Source organism: Formica exsecta, unplaced genomic scaffold (assembly GCF_003651465.1).
Source record: "Formica exsecta isolate Colony F162 unplaced genomic scaffold, ASM365146v1 scaffold11, whole genome shotgun sequence".
Taxonomy (NCBI): Eukaryota; Metazoa; Arthropoda; class Insecta; order Hymenoptera; family Formicidae; genus Formica; species Formica exsecta.
In genome coordinates, this window is record NW_021848439.1 from 754153 (window position 1) to 766080 (window position 11928).

Genomic DNA, 11928 nt, shown 5'->3' on the forward strand with positions numbered 1-11928 from the left:
ATATAATAAATATATAAATAATAAATTACATGTCAAACTAATCAAAATTCTTTTATAGGCCAGGTGGTAGCAATAGCCGTGAGATATTTGGTCCCCCTTATTCTAAGGATTTTACCGAGAATTCACCTAAAAACGGAGTTCACGATATGGTCCATATGATACCGGAAAGGGATACGGATAGCGTGGCACCGACACCGACCCCGCAACAACACCCACGTTACTTTCAACACCATCATCTCAGTTTACACGAGCTCCGTGCACTTCAGGTACATAAAAATATTTCAATCTATGATAAATCCAGAAAAGCATTAAAAATTCCACAGATATATGTGTGTCTGATTTCTAATATTTCTCTGATATTTTATTATTATAATAAGCATTTTTTTCTTACGCTCTCTATGTGCGTGTTAAAAAGATCAAATTTTTGCAGAGGCGGCCAGAATGTACCGGTAACCATGTCGGATACCGGCGGCCACACGAGCAGCAGCTCGCCGCCGCATCGTCACCACAAGACTCACAGTCCTCAGCAACTGAACGCTGTACCCGAGGACGATCGACTCTCGGCGTCGGTTACTCAAAGGAACGGCAAAAGATCCGGCCAAAATCGTAATCGGCATAGAGCTACTCCTGCTAAGGTTTCAATAAAATTGTTCTTATGAATATTAGTCGAAGATAACTGAGATTTTTTATCAATTCTCTCTCTGCTTCTCTCTTGTACTGTCAGAAAAGAAGAGCAGAAAATCAGTTAAATTTCAGTTAGAATTTATACAAAATAAAGATGTGTTGAAAAATATTATAGACATTGTCTGGGAATGTTAATGGATATTATGTTTGGTTCTATAAATATTAATTAATCCAATGAAAATAAATGCAAAATTGTCCGTTAACGAGATTTATTTTGCATCATTTCATCTCTTATTCTGGTTACAGCTGCAGGTACCATGGTCGGGTTCCGGTTTAGAGGACATAAAGCTGGCGATCCAACAACTGACAATGCGCTCGCACAAGTCTTCGTCGACGTATTCATCGTTGAGCGGCTCGGAAAGCTCGGAGCCGGCGGTGAGAAGGCTAATGCGACACTCCAGTCTGGAAACAATCAACACCAACGTGACCAGCGCCGACGAATTCGTCTGGGTGGACTCTCACAATCGTTTGGTGGAATTGCAGCAGTTACCGTGGACCCATCACGACGTGCTGCGCGTGCTTCAGAATGGTCGCACGAGGGAGCACATGGAGCAGGTTTCGATGGAGACTATCCCACGGCTCTCCTATCTATTGCAACGCGCCCTAGTCAGGATCGGTCGTGAGACTCAGAGACTGGCAAAGCCCATAGGTCTTTGCAGCAAGCACGAGGTGTACAGCGCCTTCAAGATCGTGCTCTGTCCAGCTCTAGCGGATTCCTGTACCAAGGTACGCTTGGAAGTAATTGCAATTGTGTAAGAAAGAAGAATTGGACGCTGTTATTATTGAATATGTCATGTTGTTAATATTTTAATAATAATTTGATTGCAAAACGCTCAACTAAACGTTAGTCATTGCCATTTGATATTTGACAGGCTTGCCTTCGAGCCGCTGCGATGTTCGCTGTATCCGGCGATCAGCTAAAACAATCGAAGGCTTCCCGTTCGGGGTTACAATTGCCCGTCGGACGTTTCTTACGCTGGATGTCCGATGTAAAACTCGGTCGGATGATTCACGAATACGCCGCAATATACCTCACGGCCGGAATTGAGAATCTTCTGGAAGAGATACTGTTGCAATGTGTGCCGACTGAACCGCATACGACACTCACGGCGACGATGCTGGAGCACGCTATAGCCAACAGCGGCGACTTATGGGGCCTGTTGCAGCCGTACGCGCATCTGAACGCTGGTCGAACGGCATCAGGTTCGTTATCTTATTATTTGATAAAGAAAAGAATGTCATATTCTGCGAACGTTCAACAATTACACGTATGGATAAATTTATTTAATTGTATTTACCTCTCTCGGCAGACGCTTAATTTTCATCTTATTTATTAATTAAATCTCTAATTAGAACTAGGCACTAATTGTGCTCATAAAAAAATAGAAAAATACATGATAGATTAATATATTTATCATATCACATTAAAATATTTCTTATTGCAGGCGCTCTCGCGATGCCTCGCTGGGCAAGCGTAAGTTCCTTGAACTCATCATCGTCGTCGCGCAGCGGGCGAGACGTAGTCCAGTCGGCCTTGGAACCATCGCTGCTTACGACATGTGTGGGCTCGATGTCGGAATTGGTTGATTTGATTTCCAAGGTAGCACAGGCGGGACATTGCTCTATACCGCTAACAACAAGAGCGTTACACGCCTTGTTTTATTACATGAGATGCTCACAGGTATAGAAGATTTTTCTCGAGAGACTTAAAACAGAGAATTATCTCAAGATTTATATTTATGAGTGTACGCCATTGATCTAATCCAACGTATTGCTTAAGCTCGAACATGGTGAACGTGGATCTGGAATACAAGAATTGGCGTATGAACGAGCCTATGTGGTGTTGCCACCGTTAGTGGAATGGCTGCGGGTAGCTGCAGCGCACGCGGAGCATAGACACGGTCTCGTTGTAGACCAAGATGACATCAATCAAGCTGCCCGGTTACTGTTGCCCGGCGTGGACTGTCCCGTTCGACCGATAAGGTCAGTCAGGTTGCGCAACTTTTTATTAAAATAAAGTTATTGTAGAGTAAATAATTGGGGATATACAGATTCATCTCAATTTTAGTCTTGTTGATTCTGAAATCTCCACCATCCAAGTTATCTGGTAACTTTATTAAAATCTATATGCCTCTATATGCAGCTCTGAGGAGATTGCAGTGTGCTCGAAGCGCGTCGACGACGCGGAATATGTCCGGCTGTTGACGTTAGACATGGCCTTCAAGATGTTGATCAGCGGTCGAACGGATCTCATAGCCCAGGCGATGCCACTGTTGCCTTCGACGAAGATCAATACAGTAAACGACGCCGGATTCACAGCTTTGATGCTAGCGTGTATCAACGGTGACGAAGCAGCTACGACGGCCCTGCTGGATGCCGGGGCGGATTTAAATATCGAGAGCCCGTCGGCGGCGACGCATTCGTCAGTGAATACGCCTTCCAAGATGCCGCAAACTTCTTCCTCCGGTGCACTAAATGCTAGAAGTCCGATCAATCAATCGATGATGATGACGCCGACTGGTAAAACAATGTCGAACACGAATGTAACGACCGCTAATAGCCCGGGTAATCCCAATGGAGTTTCCCCGGGCAGCGTGTGCTACGCGCAAACTGCTTTCAATGCAGAAACGCAACATTGGACAGCTCTAACTTACGTGGCTCTGTTGGGTCACTGTAACATCGCGAGAATATTGCTGGAGAGAGGTGCCGCAGTGGAGGGCGGCGCGAAACTCAGCGAGGACAAATGCACGGTCACACCTCTGCAGGCAGCCACAGCATCGGGAAACAACGAGATGGTAGCTCTACTTTTAGCGCACGGTGCGCAACCATTCCTGTCCACTCTGATCAAAGATTCGTTCTCCTACTCGGGTTCAGCGCAACGTGGTTGTTACAGGTAATAGCTATTTTAGTTTTGCAGCTGTGTTTATGAGCTCATTGAAATTCCGTTGAACGGTAATGGATAATTTTTTGAGGAGAAATTTTGATAAAAACACTAATCTATATTGAAAAGTCAAGATGAATACTTTAGTAAAATGTATTAATAGAAATTAGAATTCTTAATTTTGTATTCTCGATAAAAATAGCGCAATATCAGTGGCAACAGCGCATGGCCAAAGAAGCTGTCTTCATCAATTGTTGTCACATCCACTCAACTTCTCAGCCAAACGTGGGGAGAAGGAGATATTATCTTTGGAAGAGATATTAGCGGAAGGTAATGCCAGCACTAATTCTCAACAGCAAATTGCTGAAGGGAGGGGAGCTCGCAGAGAAGGCAAAGAACCAGTATTTAATAAGATACAAACAAAGGCACTGCAGGAAGCGATGTATCATAGTGCGGAAAGCAATCATTTAGGTAAAACAATATAATTCTTAAAAATTTATAATATAATATAATGTATTGAAGAAAGTTTTTATGTTTTATATTTTCATATAATTACATATGTTAAATATTATTATACTTATTACGATTTCATAGATATCACCATGGAACTTCGTGGGCTAAAAGTAACCTGGACATTGCATTGCTGGATGCATAGTCTCGCGACGGCTCACGAAATGCGACTGGATTCGGTTATAGATCAACTACTTCAAGACTTTCTTCAAGTCTGCCCGGATGATTATTCTACACAATTCGTTCAGGAATGTCTGCCGCTTTTATTCAATATCTTTAGATATAGCAAGGTATATAAAAAAAGAGTTGCTTGCATATTATTATTGTTGATTTTAAGATTAATTGTAAAATATATATTATATGCGCATTGATGCAATTTAAGATGTCATTTGTATTGTGTTTTTGCAGAAGGAAGGCACAACGCTCTTGCTCGCTGATATATTTTGCACATGCTTTGGCTGGGAGCCGATCAAGCCAATTAGAGATACCACTCTGTCGAGCGGATCGAGAATCGATCCAAAGTTTGTGAATAATCCCGAGTTAAGTGACGTACAATTTAGAGTTGAAGGTCGCGTTTTCTACGGTCATAAAATTGTATTGGTTACGTCTTCCCCGAGATTCAGAAATATGTTAAGCTCAAAATTATGCGAAGGCAATCCTCCTATTGTGCAGATCAACGATATAAGATATCACATATTCCAGGTACACAATTGTTTCTTATAATTGTATTATTTTCTCAACATTGAAATTAAATGTTTTTGACGTTAATTGACGATAATTAAAAGATTTATATGTTTTGAATAACTAATGAATATTTTATTAAAGATGAGATGAGAGAATTGTTCTCAGAGATGTATTTCGGTTTCAGATGGTCATGGAATTTCTTTATCATGGCGGTTGCGCTACTTTAGAAGTTAATCAAAGCGATGTCCTAGAATTAATGGCGGCGGCCAATTTCTTTCAACTCGATGGCTTGCTCAGATACTGTGAAGCACAGTGTTCCACAATGGTGGATCTTGACAATATTGTTTCTATGTATATTCACGCAAAGGTATATTTTTATAACATTATATATACATTATATTCTCCCGTAGAGAAACTAAAAGTTGCTTAGTACTTGAGGCTATCGTTTAATGGACTATATCAAAATTGTCAGGTATATAACGCAGCACAACTCTTGGAATACTGTCAAGGATTTCTATTACAAAATATGATGGCCCTTCTGACGTACGACGATTCAGTTAAGCGTTTGTTGTTCGCAAAAAAGTTACCGAATCACGATGTTCTCGCGGGCCTGTTGCTCACACTGCAGTCGCGGATAAAGGTCAGACGATCTCAACAACAAAATAAGATAAAAGCTTAGATTGTTCCTGCAGTTGGAAATAAGTAAGTATATAATTGGAAATAAGCATAAAACGAGTGCGCACAATTTAAGTCTCTTAATTTCAAGTTGCAAGGGATAATATGTCAAAGTAAAAAAAAAAAAAAAGAAAGAAAAACTATATATGATTTGTTTTAGAAGACACCGAGATATAATTTTAAATACTCTGAGATAAAAATAAATATTGTTATATTCTAAAAGAACATGTATAAAAAAAGTCTCATTATATTGCGACGATTTTAAATCCAGTAATTTTAAATTGTTAGAACAAATTTTTATATGTACTGTAATATAATATTATGAAACATGTGTATATGTTACAAGTAATAAGAATAACATTAGGTTTATATGAGAATCGCTGCTTTTTACAAAGTACTCTTGTAAATAAGTTAGTATAAAAGCTTGGACATTTTTATATGTATATCACTTTTCCATGCTTTTATCATAAAAGTCGAGTTTTGTCTATGATTGAACAAGTTTTCTGGCGACAGATCTGATTATTATAAAATGTATATACTTTATACTGAAATATAAGTTCTTTTTATACCATGTATAAGTTATATATATGTGAAACAAAAACTTTGTTATTAGATATAATTAAATTTTTTTTTATTAGCAGCCTAAAAATTCAATAAATTCGGATACTCCTGATTTTGTGCCCGTATATAGTATATACTTTATATATATACATATATGTATATATGTACCTTTATATTTCTCAAAGCAATTTCATGTTATAATCATATAACATACAGGATATAAAAAAATTTTTATTTGCAAAAAACAAATGATAATTTAATGTCTAATATTAATGTAGCATATACAAATCAACAATGGCATAATAAAGCTATTATACTTGACATTAGCGCAAGTGTCATTATCAATGTTATAGCACTATTTATTTAAAGGATGTTAATGATTAATTGTATATACAGTAGTCAGAGATTATAATCTTAATTATATATTATATGTTGGATTTTTGAGGATCCGGAATGCCTAATAATCATATCAGAATCGAGTAATCGTAAAAAAGTGGCTGTCTCAATCGAATCGAGAAATTTTTCCTTTTTATATCTATCAACACCTACAATTTTAAATCTCACCTTATATAGGCGGTATCACTTTAATGATGTAATTATAAGCAATCATTTTGATTAATTGAATCAGACGCGGTGATATTCCAAATCTTGAAGAAAACTTTTGAGATACATATACATGTTATTATTTTGTACATATTTATTTTGTTATAGTTTCAATAAATTTAATTCATGGTGCTATTTTCAGATATTTCTATTGTTAAAGAAAATTATTTTTGACAATTATATTGATGAAATTAACACCCAAAATAATTAGCATCCAAACTACTGAGGTAATTTTCACAAAATTGTGGAATTATACAAGCTTAAGAAAATATACAATTGAAATAAAATTGCAATTCGGAAAACGCATACGGATGAATTCAGCACCCGGATTCTTATGCAATAGTCAATTAATACAATTTCATTAGAAGAATTATTTTTGTATAAAAAAAATTGGATAAATTATATGTCAACTTGCAATTTTTATCTGCAATCATTAAATCAATTACAGTTAGTAACATACCATGCAAAGAGTATGTATACAATAACAAAGAGATTTATTTTGATTGGTAATCCAAAAACAACCAACTATATATAAAAATTTTTTATACAAATATAATTAATATGTATATGTATATGCAAAGTTTTGTATTAATTTATTTATAGTTTTCATTTGCGCAGCTTGATGTCTATATGCAAAAAAAACTTGAATCCTCTGCCTACTTATATAAATCTGTTTACAAATAGTTTTACAGAACTTAATTCTTTTACATAATATTTTAAATATAGATACATTTTTTACTAAAGAAACGCATCAGTCGAGTTAATACATAGTATCAACAATATACAATTTTTGGAGCTATAAAAAGATATTAACAAATTTTTGTTAATTTCATTATTGATTTATGTATCACTATTACGTATTTTAAAGTAATTGAAGCATACAACATGAGAAGAGTTTTCCCAACAATCTCTTTGTCAATATAATATGACATATATTTGACAATATTTATGACATATAGGATGTTTTTAGAATTATGATATTATTTATATAATTTATATTTTAAACATAAAAAAACTTAAAATATTAAATTTATATTAATATAAAAAGTATCGACATAAGTATTTTATGTATGAGATATCATAAATAAAGGTGCGAGTTGCGATAAAGATATCATGATATCTCTTTTGTCGATATGCTTCAATAATTTACTCAGTAATAGCAATAATTCGCGCCTGTATAGGAAGTGTAAAAATAGAATTAAGAAAAAAGCCTAAAATTCATTTTATTTTTTGCACGTGAAATATCGTTTTATAAAATTTAAAAATGTCTAACGTATCTCTTCAAAAATACAAGAGATAATTTATATTCGTAAGCAGATATAAAATAAGTCTCTATACTCTCCTCATATTTGCATTTCCAATGTATAGAAATAGAGAAACCAAGATGAACTTTAAAGAAGTTACTTTAATTAATTTTATGAACAGATTGAGACAACCCTTTTTATTTATTGGTAAAACCCGCACAGAGGCTAGGGGCGCTAACTTAATTTAATGACTAGAATAACAGTTAATACAATGGCAACTATAATCGCAAGTAACAACAAGATGTAAACTTTCCGACGAAATTTACTTTGGTAATTACTTCCCTTCACAAGTTCCTGCGCTCCTAACTCCACGTTGCCGTGTATATTCTCTATATGGTTGTCGATCGTATCTGCAAGAAAGTCAATAGTTTCAATAAAGCGTGTTATATATTTTTAACATGGCAACAATTTTATTTCGGATTTTTCTATAATTCTTTATATGGTAAAAAAAGTTTACGAGGGTATCATTTATAAAACCAATTTTAATACTAAAAAGATACCTACCAATAGTATCACCTTGTTGATGCACCAATGCTGCGAGTTCGCGCATAATTTGATTCACATCCAGAATATCTCCCTCAATTCGTTTAATCCTATCTTCTCTCTCTAACAGTAGTCCTTGTTGAAACTCGAGTGTTCTAGGCATGCCATAATACACAATGATTGTATATATTATTTTCAATACAGATTGTGTTACTCAATATTGTTCTTCAAGATGCATTGAAACTAACTTACCATACACATAAGAGTGTATTTTATAACTTTTCTATATTAAAAATACATCTGATAATTAAGATTTTCATACACTGAAATTTTAAATTCGGTCTATTTTGTCAGATACACTATAAAATTCACGATTTTTATTATTGTCACAACCAGAAAATCTTACATTCTTCATTAGCTGATACAATTACGATAGCTTCTATGTTCATAGCATTGTGCGACCAATGGAAACCATCGCTTTTGTTCCAACTAAGCAAATAGGTAAGATTTTCTGCATTAATTATAAGTGTACAAATATTATATTGTTTTCTGCAAAGTGTAAAAATGTCGAAATTTTCGAACCTGTGTGTAGTCCTATGTTGTTGTTCCTGTACTTGAAGTAGCCGTTGTGTCTCTTCAGCGTCCTCCCCATCCATTGAATTTTCTAGATTAGTTATAGCTAAAATATGTCTCTTCATCTTTTCTGCAATTGACTGCAAAAAGTATTTTGTTATTAATTTAAGATCAGATAGAATGGATATTTTACACTTTGTATTCAATTATATTTTGCAAATTTTTGTATCAGAGGTGTATCTTATATTTACAGACATTTACCTTTTGCATATCAGAATATCTCTGTAACGCATCTTTAAAGTCTGTTGTGAGTTTTTCAATTTGTAATTTCTGCTGTTTATCTCCGCGTCTCATCAATACCGTTAGTCTTGCTATGTCCTTACTTGTCTGTGTGACCACCTGATTGGTACTTAATTGTGTTACATGTCTGAAAAGGATATATATATATATATATTAATATAAAATTTAAATTAAATGTTCTAATGTTATATTTCTGATTTTTTTATATATATATTTCTGTATTATTATAATTTAATGAATCAATCATATATAGTATTTCTGCTTACACTTTGTCTCTTAAACCTTGATTATCCTTACTGGTTCCAATGTTTTTATAAGCTCTTTCCAAAGTTTTCCAACTTGTGTTAATCGTATATATGTTAGTGGTAATATTTTCGCTGAGACTATAAAGTTCAGTAGGACTAAATCCTATTTCAGGTACATCCACCCGTTGATCCGTAGATCCATAGTTTTGCGAGCGCTGAGCCATTCTGAGAAGAAAGTTTTGCTTAATCTTTGTGTGCTAAGAATCTTATATAAATGTAGAAATCTATATAAGCATACTTATAAGCATTTTTTTACTTGTCCATTATTAATATTAAAATATAAAGATATATATTATTTCTTTGATTGTTACACACACATGTACACACATCTGTGTAATAAAATAATAAAAGCAGGATTTAAAAAAAATTATATATTTAATCTATATATTGTGTAGTTTGTTTTTATGATGTGACCTTCTTGTATACTTCTTGCATATGTAATACTATGAAATGACATGAATATTTAGTCATATGAATATTTAATACAATAAAATGCGATTATATATAATGAATACAAATTAATTAAGTACTATATCTTAAAATATTATATTATAATGATATTTTGGCAGCTATATTACTTGTTTATTAAATGTTTCGCTCTCTTTATTTATTTATATTCCCCCCCCCCCCTCCCCGAAAATTGTCTGATATTTAACTTGTGTAACGTATCTTTGTGTGTGTTTATACAGCAATTATTTTAAACGTTAGAAATTATCCTCTGGTCAATCTATGCTCGTTTCTTACACAACGGGAGATATCTAAACGCTTACAGGTATCGCGGAGCTAAATTTACAAGACTCGCGCTCTTTGTACGATGACATATACGGGAGATTTAACATTAAACTCGACCTCTCTCCCTCTAATTCTGTATGACAAACGTTTAATTGAAGGAGGGGTTAAATTAGGGATATGCAAATTGCGCGTACGAATGATCCCTCGTAAAGTGTCCATCACTCACCTGAGTCCGTTCTTTATCACAAGTGTCCTTAAACGTATAAATATAAATCGTCCCGTGTGGAATTACATTTAAAAACGCGTAGAAAAGTGTCTTCCTGCACGAATTGGCTCAGAAACTGACAGTTGCCCAAACGTTCTGACGCAACGGCCGCGTGACAATAGACCCTTTGTACTCCCGTCCGTGTACGTTGTCAGAGATCTGATTTACCGACGTATCGTATTTCCTTTTTCTTTCTTTTTTTTTTTTTTTTTTTTTGCCACGTACGTGCGAACGGAATTTACGGGAAAAATGACATGACGGATCTGTCAAAGCGGATTTTCGAATTTCTTTCACGACTTTTATCATCCGCGACAAAGGCGTGATTCGATTCTCGTCTACGGGAATCAGTCGCACCACCGGAGTCAAGTTGCCATCCGCGAGTGTCTTCTCATCGCGTATGGGATCGCGAAATCGCGAGCGAAATTTGGACGATTCGACTGACAATTATTCGATCCCGAATTCGTTCAAATCGCGCGCGAAGGATACCGGAAATCTTGATTCGCCCTCCTCCCTCCCAACTCGGTGATGTTCATCCGGTACGAGTTTTCGCTAAATCATGTGGAAATGTCTAATCTACCGTCCAAGGTATCATCGACTTACGAGATCAAGCGAGTATCTAACGTCGTCGATCAATTTGAACGATTATCGGTTGAATTTTCGCGCGAATGTTCCGGCGAAATAATATTAATCTGGTGTTTCTTTTTTCTCTTCAGAGCGCATGACGATCGATAGTCACGCGACGCGACGTCAGTCGCGTTACGGACGCCGATTTGACAAGAGCGGTATCTCTCTTGCCCCCTCCTTCGCTCGGAAGTTGCCGAGTGCGACCGACAGATTGCGAAAGCCTTCAGAAACAACAACCGTCGGCCGTAAGTAAACGCTATTGTGTTCTCTCCTTGCTTTGCGCGACGATTTAACGGGTGCGGTGCGGCGAAACTGGGTGCGGAACGCGGCCGCGAGCTCGCGGAAGGAAAAGAGGATCGCGGAGATCCTCCGCGTGGTCTCTCTCTCTCTCTCTCTTGGCAGCGAGATCCCGTCGCGCGGACACGGGTAGGTCGTCGTGCGTCATGTCGGGTGTGCGCGAAGCATCGTGTGTCTCTATCTCTCTCTCTCTCTCTCTCTCTCGGGGCCTCCGCCCGCCGCCGTTTTTCTCTCGAGAATCTTCGCGAATTTTTCGCGAGATTCGCTTCCCTCGCAAGAGAGAGAGAGAGAGAGAGAGAGAGAGTGAGTTTTCGTTCTCCCGAGATTTTTCACGAGAAAAACCGCCGCGTTTCGCCGTCGCCCACGCAACTCCCACGTTTGACACTTTAACCAGCCGAAGTGCGCGACCGTCCGGAGAGGAGGGGGAGGGGGGGGGGGGGGGGGGGG

The 11928-nt window shown here is 36.6% G+C and overlaps 2 protein-coding genes across 2 annotated transcripts in view; one reads left to right on the top strand and one right to left on the bottom strand.

Annotated features, from left to right (window-relative positions):
* LOC115235824 (ankyrin repeat and BTB/POZ domain-containing protein BTBD11) overlaps nt 1-5589 on the top strand; it is an 11342-nt gene extending 5753 nt beyond the window's left edge. The window contains 13 exon segments of the mRNA XM_029807864.1: nt 59-266; nt 431-453; nt 455-635; nt 931-1410; nt 1557-1887; nt 2130-2365; nt 2465-2667; nt 2828-3577; nt 3768-4036; nt 4160-4365; nt 4484-4777; nt 4944-5126; nt 5232-5589. Coding sequence (XP_029663724.1) covers nt 59-266; nt 431-453; nt 455-635; nt 931-1410; nt 1557-1887; nt 2130-2365; nt 2465-2667; nt 2828-3577; nt 3768-4036; nt 4160-4365; nt 4484-4777; nt 4944-5126; nt 5232-5438 — 3571 coding nt within the window. The 3' untranslated portion in view covers nt 5439-5589.
* A 1613-nt stretch (nt 5590-7202) lies between these two features.
* Nucleotides 7203-10676, bottom strand: LOC115235848 (syntaxin-12). The gene is made up of 6 exons (XM_029807899.1): nt 10522-10676; nt 9525-9728; nt 9220-9385; nt 8968-9098; nt 8407-8540; nt 7203-8252 (listed from the first exon to the last, which is right to left on the bottom strand). The coding sequence occupies exons 2-6, from the start codon at nt 9725-9727 to the stop codon at nt 8077-8079; spliced, it is 810 nt and encodes a 269-aa protein (XP_029663759.1). The 5' UTR covers nt 9728; nt 10522-10676; the 3' UTR covers nt 7203-8076.
* Nucleotides 10677-11928: the final 1252 nt, after the last annotated feature.